The following is a 20,990-nucleotide window of genomic DNA, read 5'->3' as shown; positions in this document are numbered from 1 at the left end:
CTTGGAAAGGGCAATGGCTAAAGATGAGTACTTGTAAAGAGCGAGGACTGATCATGGGTGCTTGTAAAGGGTGAAAGCTGAAGATGGTTACTTGTAAAGGCCAATGGCTAAAGATGGGTGCTTGTAAAATGCGCAGGCTAAAGATGAGTACTTGTAAAGAGCGATGACTGATCATGGGTGCTTGTAAAGGGTCAGTGCTAAAGATGAGTGCTTGTAAAGGGCGAAAGCTGAAGATGGGTGCTTGTAAAGGGCAATGACTAAATGTGGGTGCTTGTAAAGGGGGACGGCTAAACATGGGTGCTTGTAAAGGGTGAGGACTGAGAATGGATATTTTTAAAGGGTGATAGCTGAGGATGGCTGTTTGTAAATACTTTGGACTAAAGCCATGGTGGCTACCACCAATCAAGGGCGGTGGTTTGTCGCAGGGGGTGTAGGGTGGGGGTATATATATATTTTTTTTAACTTACCTGCCGCTGCTACTCTGTCCCGCTGCTGCTCCCGGTCCCGCTGCCAGATGCTCCCTCTCTTCCCGGCAGTCACCGCAGGCTCATAATCTAGACAGTGGTCTCATGCTAAAGCAAGCATGAGAGCAGTGCCGGGATTGGCCGGAGCGGGCTGGTTTGACGCTTGCTCAGGCACAGGGCGCCTCTGCCATTTCTCCAACCTGGCTGTGCAACACGGTCAAGTTCGAGAAATATAAGTGCGCATGTCAGTTTGGCCGGACTAAGACGGCAGGCCAAACCGATATGCGCACTTTACAGTGCCCACCACTCCTCCTCCCTATGGCCTGGCACCGCTCCGCCCTACATTCCAAGATGTCAGAGAGACAGTGACAAATAAAATTAGAATAACATTGTTTCAATATCATTTTATTTGTCACTGCCTGCCTGACAGCAGGGGGGCGATGCTCCTGCGCTATTACGGAGGAGCCTCCCAAGGACTGAAGATGAGTGTGTCTAAAAGATAGTGGCTGCGGAAGGGTGCTTATAGACGAAGAAGGCTGAGGCTGGGTGCTTGTGAAGGGTGAGCACTAAAGACGAGTGCATGTAAGTGCTGTGACTGAGGACAGGTGCTTGTGAAGGGTGGTGGTTAAACGTGGGTGCTTGTGAAGGACAATGACTGAGGGTGGTTGCATTGTCCTCTAAAGGATTTGAGGGACCCGGGCCAGACATATTTTGGGGGCTCTACAGAACAAATCTTGAATGTTATTACACATTTTCTGCTAACACAAGCACACATGATTCACAGTGGTCAGTGCGACAGAGTGAAAGGTAGAGATAGGCTGAGAGGTTTAGATAGAGCAATAGAATAGACAGAGGTCAAAGAATAAAAGATCACTTTCCCATGGTGCCCCTTGGAAGGTGGGGCCGCAGGGGTTTTGCTCATTCTGCCCCTGCCTTAAACTCTCTGCACGGGTGCTTTTAAAGAGCGGCGGATGAAGATGGACGATTGTAAAGATCACAGCTGAGGATGGGGGGATGTATTGGATGATGGGTAAGGGCGAGTGCCTGTGATGGGGGTGTAGAGGATGTGTGCAGTGCTTAATTTGTAAATTAAACGTGCCGGTGTTCACAGCCCTACTCGCAAACATGCTGCTTCTGCAATTAAATGTGGGAACACGGAATACTGAGGCAGTGTAATCCAGAAGCCATCTCGGCCCTCTTCAAACCACTTACAGCTACTCCGTGCCCTTTCAGCTCACTTTTGCTGCTTTCTCCCATTGTGACGCTTTTTCGTATTTCTCTTTCTCCGTCTTTCCCAGTGGTCTTTTGTTCGCAGCAAATGCTTGGGGCAGAAGACTGAACGCCGGCCCTGAAAAATAAGTGCCGGTGCTCAGCACCGGAAACAACAAGCACAAATTAAGCACTGGATGTGTGCCTGTCAAGTAACATGGCTGGATGTGACCGTTCGTAAGGAGTGATGATCTCGACAGTTGCTTGGCAACAGTGATGGTTAAAGATGATGCTTAGAGAGGATTTATGAGGGTTTTGGGAAGATGATGGCTCAAGATAGGGGTCATGGGGGGAAGGGCTTAGCAACCTGGGAACCTGTCGCCAGTGTGCACGTGCCGTTTGCAGCACATATTAGACATGCCCGAAAATCTTTGATTCCTTATTAATTTTCTGTTCAATCAGGTACGACGCGGAGGAAAATAGATGGTTCAGGGTGGCTCCTATGAACAGCCGGCGCATGAAATTAGGAGTTGTCGCCTTGAATGGCTGCCTCTACGCTGTCGGAGGCTCGGACGGCAGATCAGCACTAAACTCGGGTAAGAAATAATCACGTAGCTGTCGCCGTAGCAGGCATTTTGAAGCGTCTTCAAGAGACACTTGGCACTATCAAATTCACAGCCGTAAATATAACCATTTCTGCACATGCACCTAGATGAGGCCAACACTTATGGCCTCATTTTTTTTCTAGTTTGGTTCTAGGCCTGGGTGCGCACAGATGTTCCCCTGTTTTTGGTGCTGCGCTGATTTAGACCAGTGCGCACAGTCAGTGCTTGCTCACGTTTTCACTCATTCTTACGGTCGTCCTTTCACTTTCAGATGGCAGTAGCAACCTTGGAAAAGAAAGTCACAAAATCTGTCAGTTGTCCTTCACATTTTGCTTCCACCAGTCAAAACTTAAGACAAGGGCAAAGGATCAGCTTACTTGAGCTAAGACGGGCATTGTACCTTAGCACACAGAAATTAGTCTCTTTCAGTGGTAGGGTCGTGGTAGGGTCGTGTGCGCCATTGTGGTCTCTTTTGAAAAAAGGAAAATATTATATTTGCCGTTTTTTAAACTTATTTGGAAGCTTGTGAGGGCCTGGTACCTGCCCAGGCGTCACTAACAGGCCTTCGTCACCACGTCCGCATATTCTATTGAGTCGTGTGAGCACTGCTTGTGGCCACCATCTTCTGAAATGGGATTTTTATCCATTCCAAAATGTTGCTCTTGGATGCAGATGCACGCACGAGCACGGGTGGCTATATTTAAATGGAATTTCAAGCCTTTCCAGAATGGCCACCCATTTGTGCACAAACACATGCATGCGCATACAAGGGTGGCCATCTTTATTCGTTTTTGAAAAACTTTATTACAAAAAAAACAATATGTCGGCCTAATCATGTGCACACATGGACAACCATGTTTGAATTTTTTTTGTTTGTAAATATTCATTACAAAAACTGTCTACGATAGTGGTGTTTGCATCCACTCATGTGTGTACTTAAAGGCAGACTATTTTTTAAATTATTTAAATAAACCTTCACTAAAGCATAACGCTTTGCACAAACATTAAAAAGACATTGTCAAAGCCAAGAGGTTAGCAGCCAACCCCACACCCAGTAGTTTTGAGAATACTTGTTTTGTATTTACAATACAAATGGGCAAATAAATTCAGAGAATATATGGTGAAAACGGTGTCTGTCCCACCTTGTTTATGAATCTGGATTTAAATGTAACTGGGGATATAGCTGGTCATTCAGAACATTGTGAAAATAAGGTAAAAATACTCCTGGCTACAAGTCTGTAATGTGTTCACGACACATTTTCTACTGATTTTGAGACCAGAGAGCAAAAATCAGGTGAAAGAGTGCCTTTACCCCTCACCTCACACTGGTCGCAGAGTTAATAGTGTACAAATACATTTGTTGCATGCAGGTTTTTTGAGGTACAGTACTCTGCGTGTCCTGATATGATATGTAGCTGTCGCACCCTGACCTTGGACATATTCTTGTGCTCAGAAATCTAAAGGTTTGAGTTCACTCTGGCACCTGAACACTGTAACCTCCAGGCTATGGACCTGAGTAACCTTTGGTGTTCCCACATTCACAGTGAAAGGCATTTAAAAAAAGCTTCCCACGTTCAAATTTTGCCCTTAATCCACCGAAGTCGTCCAAAAATCAGGTTTCAGTCAACCCAGTTAGCAGATACGTTGTTTGTATTGGATCCTTCCCATTTTGTCTTCCATCCATCTATATTATTTGAAATTGGTCCCTTTGGCTGACAATAAATACAAGTAGAATTTAAAGATCAACAGCCATTCACAGCAATTATTTAAGTTCATTTTTATCTCTTTGAACAAATTCTATGGACATTTGACAAACTTAGGCTTTTGTAGCACAATGTGATGTGCCATTATCTCGTGTCACTCTTTAACCTGAGCGCGCTTCTTCCATAAGACTGGTTTGTGCACAACATATCAATCAGTCAATCGTTTTCTGTGGGAACCGGTCTCCTGCTGACTTCACTCAAGACGTTTTTTTACGCAAGAATGGCGCACAGAATTGCATAATGTGAAATCTCACAAATTTCACTTATACACAGTTCTGGAACCTCACAAACCTCGCTGGTGGACTGTAATTACACTTTCAACCAGGTCTTTAAGGATGAGTTATGAAAAAGTTTTCCAGGCAAATTGGCACCTTTACTACACTGGGTTGTAGTGGAAATGGGGCAGAATACCATGGGGCAGCTGGACTTGGTGTTTTATTTTGGCTTTTGTGTTGAGGAGAGTGCACTGCAGTCAAAGGATGCCCCTTGTACTCTACAACCTACAAGACCTGGGGAGAGAAGTAGGAAAGCTGTGTGTACACTTACATTTAGTGGAATCCGAATACTTCAGCAATTTGGCTAACTATTGCATTATTTTATGGGCCCCAAATTCATGGGCTCTAGTTGGGGTTGAGGTGCTACCATGGCTTCTCGTTTGCTGCCCCTGGCTACTCCTAGTCTCAAGACTACTCAGTCAGCAGCAGCAACATAACCATATAGTGCCTCTCAGTAGCAAGTACTGTGAGACTCAGGAAAGGAAAAGGGGTCAACTATGTGACTGGTTGCAAAAGGTGTGTCATATCACTTCTGCATTCCTGGTACTTTGGCAAACCAGAGTTCATCCATAAATTCTCCCTTTTAGGTCGAGCGCGCAAGCGCTGTGACCTGTTGTAATAATTGTGGGCTTTTAACCATGCCCATCTCTCGTCCATCACTTTCACTCATTAGTGGGCTTGCCTTTCAAAAATCATTTGTTATTATTGGCAAATGCTTTACGTTTGTCCCCCCTTTGGGCGATTTTCTTACCGCATATCAGACTGCCCCTGTTACATGGATAATTGCACAATTGCCCATACGTTTGAATGCGAGCAAACTTCTTTTTCTTTTTGTGTCTCTCCTTCACACTCATGCTCATGGCGGCCATGGTGCTTTGAATTGTCTCACTTCTGTCAACTGTTTTACTTTTCATTCTCAATTTAAGTGGCAAGAAAAGTCCAGTTAGGAATTTACAACGCTAATAGCTCTAACTCGATCAAATGCGAGACCCACTGCATTGCAAATGCTTGTTTTAGAATACTGTCATCTTAAGTTCAGGCATATGGCAGTTTACACAGGGTACTCAACTGTCTGGTGCTGTGTGGATGACACCTTTGCAATGGCAGATCGCCTCATCTCTGCAGCACTTCTGCCCTTGCGGGGACGTAAAAGGGAGTTGTGCGTGGAATAGCAGGAGAGTAATAAAAATTGCTGATGTCACTTGCTGATGTGACTAGCTCTTTGCTTTCATTTCAGTGGAACGCTACAGCGTGGAAGAGAACACCTGGTTCACTTGCCCACCAATGGGGAACTGCCGGGAGAGTTTAGGCTGTGCAGTATTTGAAGGAAAAATATATGCTGTTGGTGGACGTGATGACATCATAGAACACTGCAGTGCTGAAAGATTTGACCCCTCATCCAATCAGTGGTCACCTCTGACGCCAATGAAATCCAAACGGAATAAGGTAAATTTAGATATAACAGTGTGGTGTAATTAATGTTTGTGAGTATTGCAAAATGTAACAAGCATTGGTAAAACCAATAGGTCTTGCCTATGCAAGAGCCATTGGCTTTGGAAATGTGTTTTAACCATGTTGTATGTCAGCGTGTTCAGCATGACTGAAGGTTTGTGGTGTAGAGGTGAATGGCGAGTGAATTGGTGTACAGTGGAGTGGTGTTGAGCAGAGTAGAGTGCATAGAGTGGAGTGGGACAGTGTTGTGGTGTGGCGTAGAGTGTGGTGCAGCGTTGCAGAGTAGAGTAGAGTGTTGTAGAGTAGAGTAGATTGTCGTGAAATGGAGCGTTGTAGAGTATAGTGCGAAGAGTGGAGTGGAATAGAGTAGAGTAGAGGGCTATAGAGTGTTGGGGCATAGAGTGTAGTAGAGTGTTGTGGAGGGGTATAGAGTGGAGTAACATGGAGTAGAGTAAAGTGCCTTATAGTGAAGTGCTGTAGAATGGAGTAGAGTGTTATAAAGTGCAGTAGAGTGTTGTAGAGTGGAGTGGAGTAGAGTGGTCTAGAGTTGTTTGGCATGGAGTGGACTGGCATAGAGTGGAGTGGAGTGATGTAGAGTGGAATAGAGTGGAGTAGAGTGGAGTGTAGTAGAGTGGAGTGTCATAGAATGGAGGGAAATAGAGTGCAGGGCCGTAGAGTAGATTGTCATTGCGGGTCATAGAGTGGAGGGTCATAGTGTCATGGAAGGGTGCAGAGTGGCGTGGAGTTGAGTAGAGTGTTGTGGAGTGGATTAGAGTGTTGTGTTGTAGAGTGTAGGGGCATAGAGTGTAGGGGCATGGAGTGGAGTGTTGTAGAGTGTAGTAGAGTGGCATAGAGTTGCATAGGGTGGAGTAGAGTGGTGTAAGGTGTAATAGAGTGCCGTAGACTGTTATTGAGTGAGTTGAAGTAGAGTGGTGGGCATGGAGTGACATAGCACAGAGTGAGGAAATGTGTCATAGATTGAAGTAAAGTGTCAGACTGGAGTAGAGGGGAGAGCGTAGAGTGAAGTGGACTGGCGTAGAATGAAGTAAAGTGTCATAGAGTGGAGTGGCATAGTATGGAGTGGCAAAGAGTGGAGTAAAGTGAGCATAGAGTGTTGTGGAGTGTCAGAGAGCGTAAGAGTGTCGTAGATTGTCAGAATTTCGTGGAGGGTCGTAGAGTAGAGGGTCATAGAGTGCTGTAGAGTGGAGGAGAGTGTATAAGAGTAGAGTAGAGTTGAGTATTGTGGAATGTAGTAGAATGTTGTGTACTAGAGGGGAGGGGCATAGAGTGGAGTGGAGAGTAAAAGTGTGTCTTAGAGTGCAGTGGAGTAGAGTGCTGTAGAATGGAGTGGCATAGCATAGAGTGGTGTAAAGTGTCATAGAGCTGAGAGGCGTAGCATGAAATGCTGTAGAGTGGAGTTAAGTGTCATAGAGTGGAGTGGCCTATAGTGAAGTAGCGTAAAGTGTCATAGAGTGGAGTGTCATAGAATTAAGTGTTGTATATTGGAGTGGCATAGAGTGGAGTAAAGTGTCGTAGAGTGAAACGGAATAGTGTGTCAGAGAGCAGAGTGCTGTGGAGTAGATTGGAGTGGAGTGGCCTAGAGTGAAGTGGCATAAAGTGGCATAGGGTGTCAGAATAGAGTAGAATGGAGTGGTGTAGAGGAGAGTAGTGTGTTAAAGAGTATTGTAGAGTATTGTAGAGCAGTGGCATAGAGTGGCGTATAGTGGTGTACAGTGAAGTACAGTAAAGTATAGTAAAGTGGTGTGGAGTGGAGATGAGTAGAGTGGCATTGAATCAAGTTGAGTAGAGTGATGTAGGGTGGAGTAGGAGTGTCACAGAAGTGAGTAATGTAGAGTGGCATGGAGTGTTGTTTAGTGGCATAGGGTGGAGTGGCGTAGCAGAGAAGGGAGTAGAATGTCATAGTGTGTGGTCAGGGGGCATCGTTTTGGGGGGTTGTTTGGGATGTAACACTCCTGTAATAAATCTATTCTCTAATACATAGTTGAGTAGAGGTGCTTTCAATTGGGTATGATGAGGTGGCTGTTGGATTTCACCTAGGATTTTTACAAGCACACACAGGCAAAACATACACACACACTCTCTTTCTATCATCTCTATCTTGAAGTTCTTAAAACTGCTGGTTATTTCACAACATATTGGGGGTCATTCTAACCCTGGCGGTCCAAGACCGCCAGGGCTAAAATGACGGGGGCACCGCCAACAGGCTGGCGGTGCCCCGCTGGGCATTCTGACCGCGGCGGTTCGGCCGCGGTCAGAAGTGGAAAACAGGCGGTCTCCCGCCGGTTTTCCGCTGCCCAAATGAATCCTCCATGGCGGCGCAGCAAGCTACGCCGCCATGGAGGATTCTGACACCCCATACCGCCATCCTGTTCCTGGCGGTTCTCCCGCCAGGAACAGGATGGCGGTATGGGGTGTCTCGGGGCCCCTGGGGGCCCCAAAAAGAATTTCAGTGTCTGCTTTGCAGACACTGAAATTCGCGACGGGTGCAACTGCACCCGTCGCACCTTCCCACTCTGCCGGCTCAATTCTGAGCCGGCGTCCTCATGGGAAGGTAGTTTTACACTGGGCTGGCGGGCGGCCTTTTGGCGGTCGCCCGCCAGCCCAGTGTAAAACACAGAATAGCCGCAGCGGTCTTCCGACCGCGGTGCGGTATTCTGGAGGGGGGAAGTCTGGCGGGCGGCCTCCGCCGCCCGCCAGACTTAGAATCACCCCCATTGTCTTTTAAGTAACCCTAACAATCCATTCTGCTATACTTTCCCATTGTCCCTTAAGCCCCCTCATGCTTTGCATCATAATTAATGTATTTTACCAAGTTGTGCTAGCGTGTTTGTTGGGGTGTTTAAATCTCACACCCCCACCAGTCTCACTGACCAAGCTATGCCCCTGTGTGTTGTACAGTGTTGTGGTGTAGAGTGGACTATCATAGAGTGAACTAGAGTGTTGTAGAGTGGAGATGCATAGAGTGGAGTATGCATGGTGTGATAGCATATTGTATTCACGGACAACATATTTTCAATTTAAATAGCCATTACATTTACTGATAAAACTGTACAGCATACAAACAATAATGTGTGGCAATGGCATCACCAAGTGTATTGATTTATTTTAAGTGTATCAAAATACTTATTTCCAGTACACTAAAGATTTACAAAAAAGTGATTTATTTGTGCTTTCCTAATTATGATATATTTTGACATATTTGCACAGTTTCTTTACAAGCATTTAAATATTGTTGTGGGCTAGTAAAAATAACATCCTACAGCCTTTCTTCTAACATCCAACAGGATTGTCACATAAATCATCTCATTTTGAAATCAGATTAAGAAAAGTAAACACCGAGCTCCCTTGGAAGACAGAGACTGACATTTGACCTCTATCTTCGAATGTACAGCAAATGTGACAAGATAAATACATAATTTCAAGGCCTGTTTTGTGGAAGAATAAAGAAGCCCTCTTAACAGGCTGTTCTCGAAGTGATGGACTAACTCAAGCTGGCCAGCCTAAAATAAATAAAAGCATCAAATATAAAGCAAGCAAATGTGACTTACAAACCACAAAGCCAACGATGAGCAATGGTTGAAATGCATTGCCATGGAAGGCTTCCGAAAGTCCCCCATATGTCTTTAGCAAACCAGAGAGCCGTGCTGCCTGGTAGGCTTTGACTTAAAAATGAACATGACGCTAAACCACCCAAATCAACAAGATGTAGACCTCTTGACTTAAAAACGTGTCACTAAATCTCTGGCAGTAATGACCTCCACTATTCCCCTGCATGGAATTATCAATGGATTTTTAAACAAACCAAGTTGGCCAAAGTGAAATAATTTCCTTGTATGACCACCCTCACATATATCAGTACTCTCTAAGGAAAGCAGTGCACTGTGTTCCATGTCCAATAGCAAAACCAATCCAGGGTTTTCAATGCATTGTGGGTACTTTTTTCCTTATTTTCATTATAAATTTGGCACTACACTTAGCAGAATGCAAGAAAAAAAGAAATAGGACTGCAGAACTACTGACACATAACCTAGGATGTTTGAACCTCTGGAGAAGTCATGAAAACGTCTGCACAATGAAAAAACATTGATCTTAGGAAAGTCACTTCTTCATGTAACTGAAATTAGAATGGTCGAACAGATGGAAGAGCAATGACACATTTTCAATGATATTAAATCAATCGATTGTACTCAAGTATTGGGAACAGAAGCTCAGCAGCACTATTGGAACTGAGCAGCATGAGATTTAGCCGGATTTGTAGGCAATCTGGACAGCATTCTTACCTCTTCACAAGCCCATTTATGATGCAAAGCAGACTCATCAAAGCCTATTCCTCTCTTGTCCAGAGCTTGAGAAGGTTAATCTGGAGGCATGCCAAAGCCAGGTCTCTGTATAGCTAGAACAAGAGTAGCTAATAAGCTTCTATAACCTTATCATGGTATGGTTAGTCTGAGAAGTCTGTAGTGTTCATGTTACCTAAATATTTGCTAAAGGATCCCTTGGAGATCACAGGAGTCGTTACCACATTATCCTACGACTGGCAGATTAGTTTGAACTTTGTTTCACAGTTCTGGGCACCAAACTAGATCATTTACAAGGCAATCATTTGGTGAATGTTACATATTTTCCCAAAAAGTAAATGTTTAAGTGTTAAGCAGTTTGTAATTATATTAAATTTTATGAACTGCATGAATATTTGTTCAACCAAAAATGCATTTGACTGCCCCGATGACATAATGCGCACATTTGTCATAAAATGTGTAGAAGAGCATTGCGACACTGGCAGGAAGGGCTTAAAAATAGTCACATAGAGTTCAATCCTGGTATATACACTCTACCTATTCTTCCCACAACTCACTGTTCAATTTGTCTTGTCTTCAGGTGTGTCTTACTGTTGCCAACGGACACCTGATGGCAATAGGAGGGTTTGATGGCATGGTCAACCTGCAAACCGTTGAAGCATTTGACTCGGAATCAAGAGCATGGAGGTAATATAACAGGTCTTTATGACCTCCAGCAACTCTTGAATGTACCAATATCATTGTAAACTGAATTCCAATACTAATTTAGGTATCTACTATTATGGAAAAAAGACACTTCTATTTGTTTCTGAAAGTTAATACAATTTTTGTAATATTGTTTTAATGCATCTTGTTTAAGTATTTCACAACTGAAATTGACTGAAGGACACTCTAGAAGGCGGAGTATCTAGTACTGAAACAGGACATGGCCAGAGTGGTGGACAAGATCTACAGTCAGATTGAAAAAATTAATTTCTTTGGGGTGGGAAATGGGAGTTGAATTTTCCTAAAGGTCACTGAAGCAAGAGATGATTATTCTGAAACCTGGATCCACCAAATATGCAATGCAGCAAGACCCAGATCTGCACTTGTTGGACTTGGCATTTTCTGCAGTTATTCCTAGACATTTTGCCTTCACCCTCCTGTTTTTGGAACCCATTTCTGCTGGCTTATAAGACTGTGTGCTTTACCGCTGCTAACCAGTTCTAGCACTTCTCCCTCCTTTGAACATGGTAGAATCGGCTTATACCCAAGTGGTCTATTCAATTTACTTGTAAGTCCCTGGTAAAGTGGCACTCCCTGTACCAGGGCATGTAAATTAAATGCTACTAGTGGGCCTGCAGCACTGACTGTGCTGCCCACTTATGTAGCACTTTTAACATGTCTCAAGTCTGCCATTGCAGCCTATGTGTGCAAGTTTTAAACTTCCATGTCGACCTGGCAAAATAAAAGTTTTGCCATGCCCAAACCTTCCTTTGTAATACATATGTCATCCATAGGGTAGGCCCTGGACCGCCCAGTGAGCAGGGTGCAGTGTATTTAAAGACACAGACATATACTGTTTAGTTTTACATGTCCTGGTAGTGAAAAACTCTCACATTAGTTTTTCACTACTTCAAGGCCTCTCCCGTAGAATGACATTGGAGTTATCTTATTACATTTAATAAGTGATATTTTCCAAATGGAGGCAAGTGACCAGTTCATGTTATATGTATTTGGAACTCTATTTAAAAAACTCCTCTCTCATGGTGACATCTAATTTTAAATTCCAAGTTTGAAAATGCCACTTTTAGAAAGTTGGCATATTCCTGCCATTGACATTTAGTGCCTGCAGCTTGTCTCTGGATGTAGCTGACATTTGAGCATTGTATACTCTTCCTAGACAGACAGACACAATGCAGAGCTTAGATTTGCTTGGATGGGCCATCACTGGCAGGATGGGAGGGCGAAGCTGAGCACAGCCCTATTTACACTTGAATAGGCTATGTTCTGCTTCCACAAGAAAGGGCTGCATAACCCCTGTAGTTAGTCTAGAGCTAGGGCAGGGATGGCAGGATGCCTGGGGACTTTAAAGGGAAACCCCTAGAGCTTCTCCCCCTTTAAAAGATGGCCCAGGTATAAATACCTCAGACACCCACTCTTCAGTACACTTCTGGACCTATGGATACTCTGTAAGGAAGAAAGACTGCTGTGCTACTGAAAGGGCTGCCACACTGCTGGACTGCTTCTCTGAAGAACTGCTTGCTACCCTCTTGCCTGGGTGAGAAGGACTTGGACTTCATTTGTTGATCCAAGGACCCCAAAGCGACTCCATGGGCTAATTGGGTGGCCTCCTGGCTAGAGCCTCAGGGGTAGAAAGCTCCAACAACCTGAACACATCTCCTGGACTCTGCCATCTCTGACTACTACCATGCCAAGTTGAGCCAACCGAGTCTTGGACCATTTGAAGTGGGCTTGAAAGTGCTCTGCCAGCTCATCTGTGCAACCAGCAGAACTGAGGCATCACCTATGCTGCACGGAGCAATCCTGACCAGAACCGACACATCGCCTTGCTGTGAGGGCTCTTTCAGTGCACAGACTACGCATCAACCTTGCAGCCCTCCTCAGAACTATCACTGTGCACAGCTTCCCTGATGCAGGCCCTTGAATTGCAATTCTTTCACCGATGGCAGCCTTAATGATGATGCAGGTTCTTGCACTGCAGCCTCACAGTTATTCGGAACCAATGCATCGCCTTGACTGCTTGACGCATTCTGATGTTGGACTTCGCAAAACAATCCTCATCGAGGGGATGAATGATGAGGCCTTAGGACCTCACATCACAGCTATGCAGCCTCTTGGAAAAGACGCATCACCTCGGCTTTGTGACACATCCTCAATGCTGGATCTCACAATGCTACTCAACCGGTATGAAGGTATTCTTTTCCAGCTGGCCTAACTGGGTCCTGTAGCCAACCTGCACTCCATTGGGGTAAGCCTGAACTTGTGACTTTGTTTCCGGGTGCGGCCTGACCAGATATCCATAGTTGGTGCTTAGTGACTTTTGGCACTATTTTCTCTGAAATCTTTAAAACTGCATATCTCCAAATCCACTGATTGGATTTTTTGTTGTTTTGGCCTTGTTTTATCTATTGAAACCTACTCAACTTTTAAACTGTTTCCAGTGCTGCATACATACTTTACACATTGCCTTTAAGTTAAGCCTGACTAGTTTGTGCCAGGCTACCAGAGGGTTGAGCACAAGGTCAATTTGGGGCTTGCTTGTGCCTCACACTGATAATTATTGTGGTTGCTGCTTGGGTACGAAGCAGTAACTCAATTTCTTACAACAATCTACCCTAAAAGATGAGAAACATATAAACAGGCCCTGAAAACACTTATAACTACCCTTGAATTATCCAAAGCAAGCAGTCACCAAGGCATTATCACTCACTCCAACCCAGTATTTATCCCATCAAGGACACTGAACTTGTGCTTCTCCAGCTAGACCAGTCGGTGACCTATTCATCTTCTCTTAACATCTAGCCACAACTCCACCCCTCTCTGAAGTGTTGGACCAATAAACCATTATGACCTTTCACTCTTCAACAATGTTCTCTTCCTTCACTCCCACGCATTCTACCTCTGTCTTGAATCTGACTCTGCTTGTATTGTTTTAATCAGCAGTGTTTATCTGTAGACTTAGTATACTAATGGTGGATACCTCCTCCAGAATCAACATTCACACTATCTTGGAGCTTTTTTTTTCTAAACCTTTCCAATTTATCCCGTCTATACTTCACAACCTCCCCTCAATCGAGACTAATTTCACACATGTCCATTTATTAGCACTGGCCACCAAAATGATATGTCTTTTATGAGAAAACTCTCTGCCACATTTGCTGCATTTATCCAATGCACAGTGTTAGACCCCTTTACCACTCTTGGGAACCCATTACAGCCTTCCACTTGTTTTCCTCCTCTCTCCATGATTACCCCTTCTATGTCTTGCAGTATTCTTTGAATTTCCCATCCTCACCATACTAGTGGTCATTGATCAATGGTCTTAGTCCTCTTTTTATTTATATTTTGTTATGTCAGCATCATATCTTCAGTCAGATTCTTGAATCATTTCTCCACTGATAACATTCACATCTCTAGCTCCTTCTCACCCTTCAACCATTTTTATCACTACACAGTTTTAGACTGCACTAATGCCATCTGTGTATGGATGACCTTCTGCGCTAATTGATACGCTCCTCTGATGTACAAAATATCTGCCCATCCTACCAGCCTACCACATGGCCTACTTCAGTTCTCTTTAAAGCCCACCACTTGTTTACCCTCTACCAAGGGTTTTAGTGTTTAGTTTAACAGCAGCAGGAGGCTGACATAATTTATGACCTTCATAGCCACAGTCACCAAGTTCTGTCTATTAAATAGTTCAAAGATCTGCCCACACACCTCTTTGACATTAGCAAACCCTTGTTACCACTTGGTACTGCAACAGTCTTCTATTTAACCACTGCATTAGTTGTTCTCCTGTGCACAATTTGCCACAATCAGTTTTCCTACTCACAACTTCCCATCTAGTGTAATGCTACCCCCACAAACTTTGTGCTGAGACATTGCTTATTGAATTCAAGTTAGCATTTATTTTGGGGATCTGTGCAGTGTCCACACCCTTGCCTCTGGAGAATAGACCTACAGGGCCTGCCATGCTTTGGCATATATTCCTCCATCACTATCACTGATTGGGTCTATTTATAGTGTTAGTAGATTTCTGAAACTCTTTCTCAAATGTGGACATTGTTAGAAATTGTGTTTCTGGTTGGCAGTGGTATGCACCCTTGCCAAGCCGGGACAACTATCTTAATCAGAGTAAATCGAATATGTACCCTATATTAACCTGTGCTCACCCTCTGGAAGCTTGGCATAGAGCAGTCAGACTTAACTTAAGAGGCATTATGTAAAGTTTTTGTGCAATACTGCAAACAGTGAAAACACCACACAAAAAGACACCACACCTGGTTAGAAAAATAGAGCTTAATTTTATGTGTAAAACAAGCCCAAAATGACAAAAATCCAATTAAATAGAAGTTGAGAAATGATTTTTTAAGGATTAAACTTAGATGTAGTGCTTAAAAGCCTAAAGTGCCAACTGGGGCTATCTGATCACACTAAACCGGGTGAAATTCAAATGTTCAAAACAGCCGCCATGGAGAGCGGGTCTGATACAGTCCCAGACAAGTCCCGCTAAAGTTTTACCTCCTTAAAAACGGAATCAAGAGTCCCTTTGATGGGGAAGAAGTTCGCCGGGAGCAAGGAGAGCACTGCTGGTGGTGGTCTGTGGCCGCGAGGAGTCGGCTGGGCGTCACGGATTGGCAGGCTGGAACCTTGGGGTCAGGAGTGGCAATGCTTCCTGTGCAAAAAGACGAACTTGTGGAGGCTCATGCTGATTCTTAGGGTGAGCGGTGTGGTTCTGGTGCAAGCAGGCCTCTTTCTGGTCACGGAGGGCCCAAAAGCTTGATTTCAGGAGCCAAATACCACTTCCAAGGACCCAGGACTGAAGAGGCACCTCTTGGGGGTGAGAAGCTGGTTGAAGCTTGTTCCAGAAGAACAGGAGGCAAGTCAGCAAGTCCTTTGATTCACTTTGTTTCTGGGATATAGAGATGCAGGTCCAGTCCTTCTCACTCCCAGGCAAGGGGGCAGCAGGCAGCAGATCAGCTCAGCAAAGCAGAGTCCAGCAGAGTAGTAGCTGAGTAGAGTGGCTGTCCTTGTAGCAGCACATCAGTCCTTCTTCCTTGCAGAGTAATCACAAGTCCAGAAGTGTACTGAGTTACTGGGGTCTGAGGTCTACTTCTTAAATCCAGCGGTGCCTTTGAAGTAAGGGAGACTCGCCTCCAGAATCTCTATGTGGGGGGTATGCAACCCTTACGTGTGGCTGTCTGGAGTCTAGGCACAAGAGCCTAGCTGTCACTCACCCAGACATGTTTTCAGAGTCAGGCAGAAGGTTTCAGATGGTTAAAGTAAGAACATGTCAACTTTCTAAAAGTTACATTTTCAGAATTACAATTTAAAATCCGACTTCACCATAAGTTGTAATTTTAAATTGTGATTCCAGAGTCACCTAACTTGGGGGTCCTATCTCTCCCCAACTGGAAATTGCACTGATAAAATGTAATAAGGCAATCCCAATGTTATCCTGTTGGAGAGATAGACCTTGTAGTAGTGAAAATTGAATTTAAGAGTTTTCCCTACTAGGACATAAAAAAAATAAAAGTACATGTCCTACTTTTTAAATACACTGTATCCTTCCCTTGGGCTATCTAGGGCCTATGTTGGGGGTGTCTTTAAAGTATTATAAAATAACGTTTGGGCCTGGCAAGTGAGCTAACTTGCCAGATCGACATGGCAGTTGAAAACTGCACACACAGGCTCTGAGGTGGCAGGCCTGAGTCGTGTTTGAAGGGCTACTGACGTGGGTGGCACAATCAGTGCTGTAGGCTCACAGGCAGCATTTAATTTACAGGCCCTGGGCCTTATAGGTAAATTAAATATGCCAATTGTGGATACGCCAATGATAACATGTTTTAAGCAGAGAGCACATGCACTTAGCACTGGTTAGAAGTAGTACAGTGCCCAGAATCCTACAGACAGCAAAAATGAGATCAGCAAAATGGGAGGTCAGAAGGCAAAAAAGTTAGAGGAAACCACACCAAGGATCCCAGGACTAACAGACATAAAATAAATTACAAATTGGCTCCAGTATTCAAGCACACCATTCAATTCTCTGCCTCCTGATAAGGGATAATGGCCAAAGCTTATAAACTTTTGATTGAAGAAGCACATACAGATAAGATTTGAACTTATTTATTTCCTAAGCTTTATGCCATGTTCTCTTATGTTATATGTTGTGTCATGTTAAGAGCTTATAAGCATGCAAATATCACAAAGGTGTTCTGGCAGTGAGAGAGGAAACAGCTGCTACATCAACAAGACCTACAAAAGCACAAAACGTACAAACGCATACATCTGCTCAATCCTAACATTCCCATTTGGAAGAAGGATTATAAGAAGTACAACCGAGTTTTTCAAGCATTTATAAAATGCAAATAAATGGTGTTTTTCTGCAGAGTAATGGTAATGGACAGAATGTTCAATAACCTCTCTACCACTACCCAAAGACCAAGCACAAGTTTAGGGACTGTGAGGAACATATGCATCTATAGAGAAAAGGACCTATTTGGAGTGTACATCTTAAACCTTTTCCTCAGTGAAACTGGACCGAAATTATGATTCTCGTGGTGTACTATGCAAAGAGATTTAACAACAATCCTTTCAGCCACTGGAAGCCAGTGTAGCCCATGCAGTGCAGATGAAAAAGAGGCATGCCAGGGCAGGCCCAGAGCTACCTTGGCCTCCATATTTTGCAGTGCTGTAATTTATTGAACACAGTCTAGAGATGGCCCAGAACAAGGGAATTACAGTGCCCAGCTGACTATGAACAGCAGCCTGAACCACCAAAGAGAAAGTTCACTTGGCTATCCAGAGAAGACTTTACAGTGAAATCATTCTATACATTTTCTGCAGAGGAAGGAAAACAATGAATTGAGGCATGAAAAACGAATTCCTAATACTAACTGGAGTATTTTTATCTGAATAAAAATACAGTTCAGTCTGAACTCAATGCTTTTTGTGGTGTAACCTTTAGTTACTTTGCTGCTGGAAATTCACTTAAATAAAATTATGTATTTGTATTTGAAAGGCCTTCATCAGATGTCCAAGGTCCAATGTCAAACTATTGCAATTTCAGGAAAGCCTTAAAACGTGGCTACTCAATCAATAGTTCTATCTAAAGCACCAGGATGTCTGATGGCAAGCATGTGTTTTTCAAATACATTAGATAAATAATAAGAAAAAGCAGAAACAATAGCAGAGAACCCAATGTGTGGCTCGGTACTGAAACAGAAACCAATGACGTCTTCAAGGATCTTTGACAAGACATCTATGCATCCTATTAGTTAATACAATTCATTATATATGGGTGAAGTGTAAGACATAATATTAGAGTGGTTCGGTTTGAAGGCTCCCGTGTGAGTGTTGGGTGGAAATGATTAGTGGTGGAGAGGGGGGGGGGGGGTGTAAAATAAATTATTAGGGAATGCTTTAAAGTGGACAGTGAAAAGCTGTCGATTTTCTATAGTAAGTGTCCAGTCTTAAAAGTGTTGCTCACTCATCATATAGCATTTCCCAGATTACAGATAATTGGTGAAAGTTTAATTCTAAATTCCCCCTACTTATGTGCTGACTACGTGGGTGCTCCTGGGTACTGCATGTCATTGACTAGTGGGCATATGACATCGTCTGAGGGCCAATGATCCTTGGACTGGGCCTGCATGTCTTATCCAAGCATGTTTATGTGAATGCATTGTCTTCGATGTACTTAAGTAGAGGATGCTGGTTGCGGAGGTCCAAACTATGCAAATGCTGGAATCCAGAAATCATCATTTTCATGATGCAGAGGAATGTCAACCTGAGCATCAGCAAAGGAAAGAGGGTCCAGAGGAGAAAGATTATTATTACTACTATTATTATTATTATTGTAGGTCCATTAATTTCTTGTTTATTGGAAATATCTTTATATTCTTTTTTTTTATTTGTTGGTGCTACAACCTGATTTTGGTGGTTATAAGTGGAAGTGTATGGTACCTCCCTTAACTAGGCACCATTACTTGTGACCAAGGTAAGAAGCTCAGGGAGTGAGGACAGCCAGACCACCATAAACAACTTCTTGTTCTGGATATTCTTTGTAAAGGAATGCTAAAATCTCCAGGTCTTCAAATAGAGTCACGGTACATCAGCAGGAGAAAGGGTGGAGCTATGTCAGCACAGGGCTGCTCCTGGCCACCAGTAAAATGCCTTACTCTATAATGAAACAGCTTGGATCCCTAGTTTATTATGGCTGCCATAGCCGCCATAGCTGGTATGCTGGCCATTAAAGGCCGTCTCCAGCGTTAAAGTCCTGAGAAGAAAGCAACATGGATATATCACATTTTTCCACTCCAAAATGACTTTTTTTCTTTGCAAAGTGAGTACCTGTGGATTTTGGGCCCTAACTCAGCCGGTACCTAGGGAAACCTAGTAAACTTACACATTTTTGGAAAGTAGACACCCAGTGGAATCCAGGGTAGGGTGACTTGCATGGCTTTCACCAGGTCTTTTTACCCAGAAGCCCTTGGAAATGTCAAACTTTGGTATTATTCTCCTCTTTCCAACGATACCTCTTCCAAACAAATCAGTGCTCAGGTGACTGAAATATGACCCTGAGCAAGGAGTCAGTGAAAGAAAGACAAGCCCATTGGCTTGTTTTTTTGTTTTACTTTCACTTTACTGTAATGACATCAGAGTGCCCTGCACACTGATCATCAAAGCAGTAAAGAAAAAAAAAACATAATCAGACTGCTCAGGAAACTCTTTCCAAGCAGCCTGATGTTAAAAAAACCCAGAAATAACTCCCTCTGGTGCAGAGAACTAGAGGGGCTTTTATATACCTCCTCAGTGTCAGCCAATGGCCAACACATGCACTGGGGAGGAAGTGCAGGTGTTGGCTGCACTTAAGGGGTTAAACAACTCTTGGGAAGAATATACCTCAAAGCAAACTCAAACACAAGAAGTGAGCATGTGCACTAAAATCACCTGTATGCATGGAATAAAAGTATTTTGTCACTTTTTTCTTTACAGATCATTTGGAAATATGAAGAATCGACATCCAGGGGGAGGGGTTGCTGTTGTGGAAATGAATGCTTTTGTCTGACCAAGTGATGGTGCACACTGAAGAGTTTTGTTTTTTGGAATTGTCCTTGAGCCAGTTCTTATAATATTTCCTTGTGGGACGATAACAAGAAATAGCCTTCGTCAAGGAAAGAGCTACATCACTTTGTGTTTAAGGCTAGTATTTGATAGAGAAGCTAAAGAAGAGTTACAGAGATTCACAGGATCCATCCTCTTGGCCTCAGGTATTCCAAGCTGTGAATAGAGCCTTCAAAGTTATGGCTCCATTCACCTCCCTTAGCAATGTTGTTGGCGTAGATTCACGTGTGTTTGGTCCTCAGAGATGAACCCACCTCAACTGGAAGAGTGATGCTCCATCTACATAATTTATGTGTAGCTGGACGTATCTCATTTTATAAAGGGTGCAGAACACTTAGCCTACAAGGCCAGGCTGCTGTAAGACATCTACACAAGATCATGGTAAGCCTTTGAATTGAGAAGAATAGAAATAGATCCATGACTAAAAGGGGGTCACCTGCCCCCTCCCTCTCACCTTATTTCACCTCTATTTTTTATCATTTTGTTTACATCAAGGTATTTAGACATAAAAGCCGTAGCACAAAGTCACCTTCAGTAGTCTTCTCAACCCCTCTGAGCTTGACAAACAAAGCCAATGTGTGGTGGTTCTTATAATTTCGTTCAGGTGGTCAGGTTCATCTTGTTCTTTTATTATGTTCTATTTGCAGTACACCTTACCCCACGTATGTATATGTATTATTCCTACTTAGGTATATCAGGTATATCACAGCTTGGAGCCACTTTCACGTTAATTTGTAGTTTCATTGTGCTAACCGGTATTACTGAGGCTGCTGCTTTGCGAATTATGTATACATAGTATTTTTTCTGTGACAATTGCTTACCCTTTAAATAAAGACACTTAAAAAAGAGCAGATTCAAGGATTATTATTTAGAATTTGTGGTTAGGTTAACTTCTCATTCAAGAATTACAATATTCCTATTGTTGTCTTGCTTCTTCATAGTAACAACTGCTTAGCTACACATACTATGGTGTGTTCACCCAACAGTCCATTTCTTTCTGGACTAATTTCATGCTTTTTATGTTTGGAAGTGCCAAGAGGTGTATATATGC

The 20,990-nt window shown here is 43.4% G+C and overlaps 1 protein-coding gene across 1 annotated transcript in view; it reads left to right on the top strand.

Moving 5' to 3' along the window:
* LOC138301315 (kelch-like protein 20) overlaps positions 1–20,787 on the top strand; it is an 81,842-nt gene extending 61,055 nt beyond the window's left edge. The window contains exons 5-8 of the mRNA XM_069241646.1: positions 2,136–2,269; positions 5,554–5,762; positions 10,668–10,774; positions 19,811–20,787. Of these exons, the coding sequence (XP_069097747.1) occupies positions 2,136–2,269; positions 5,554–5,762; positions 10,668–10,774; positions 19,811–19,883 (523 nt within the window). The 3' untranslated portion in view covers positions 19,884–20,787. The remainder of the gene's footprint in view (positions 1–2,135; positions 2,270–5,553; positions 5,763–10,667; positions 10,775–19,810) is intronic.
* Positions 20,788–20,990: the final 203 nt, after the last annotated feature.

Source organism: Pleurodeles waltl, chromosome 6 (assembly GCF_031143425.1).
Source record: "Pleurodeles waltl isolate 20211129_DDA chromosome 6, aPleWal1.hap1.20221129, whole genome shotgun sequence".
NCBI classification, from domain to species: Eukaryota; Metazoa; Chordata; class Amphibia; order Caudata; family Salamandridae; genus Pleurodeles; species Pleurodeles waltl.
The sequence above is the reverse complement of the archived record's forward strand: the minus strand, read 5'-3'. Positions and strand labels throughout refer to the sequence as shown.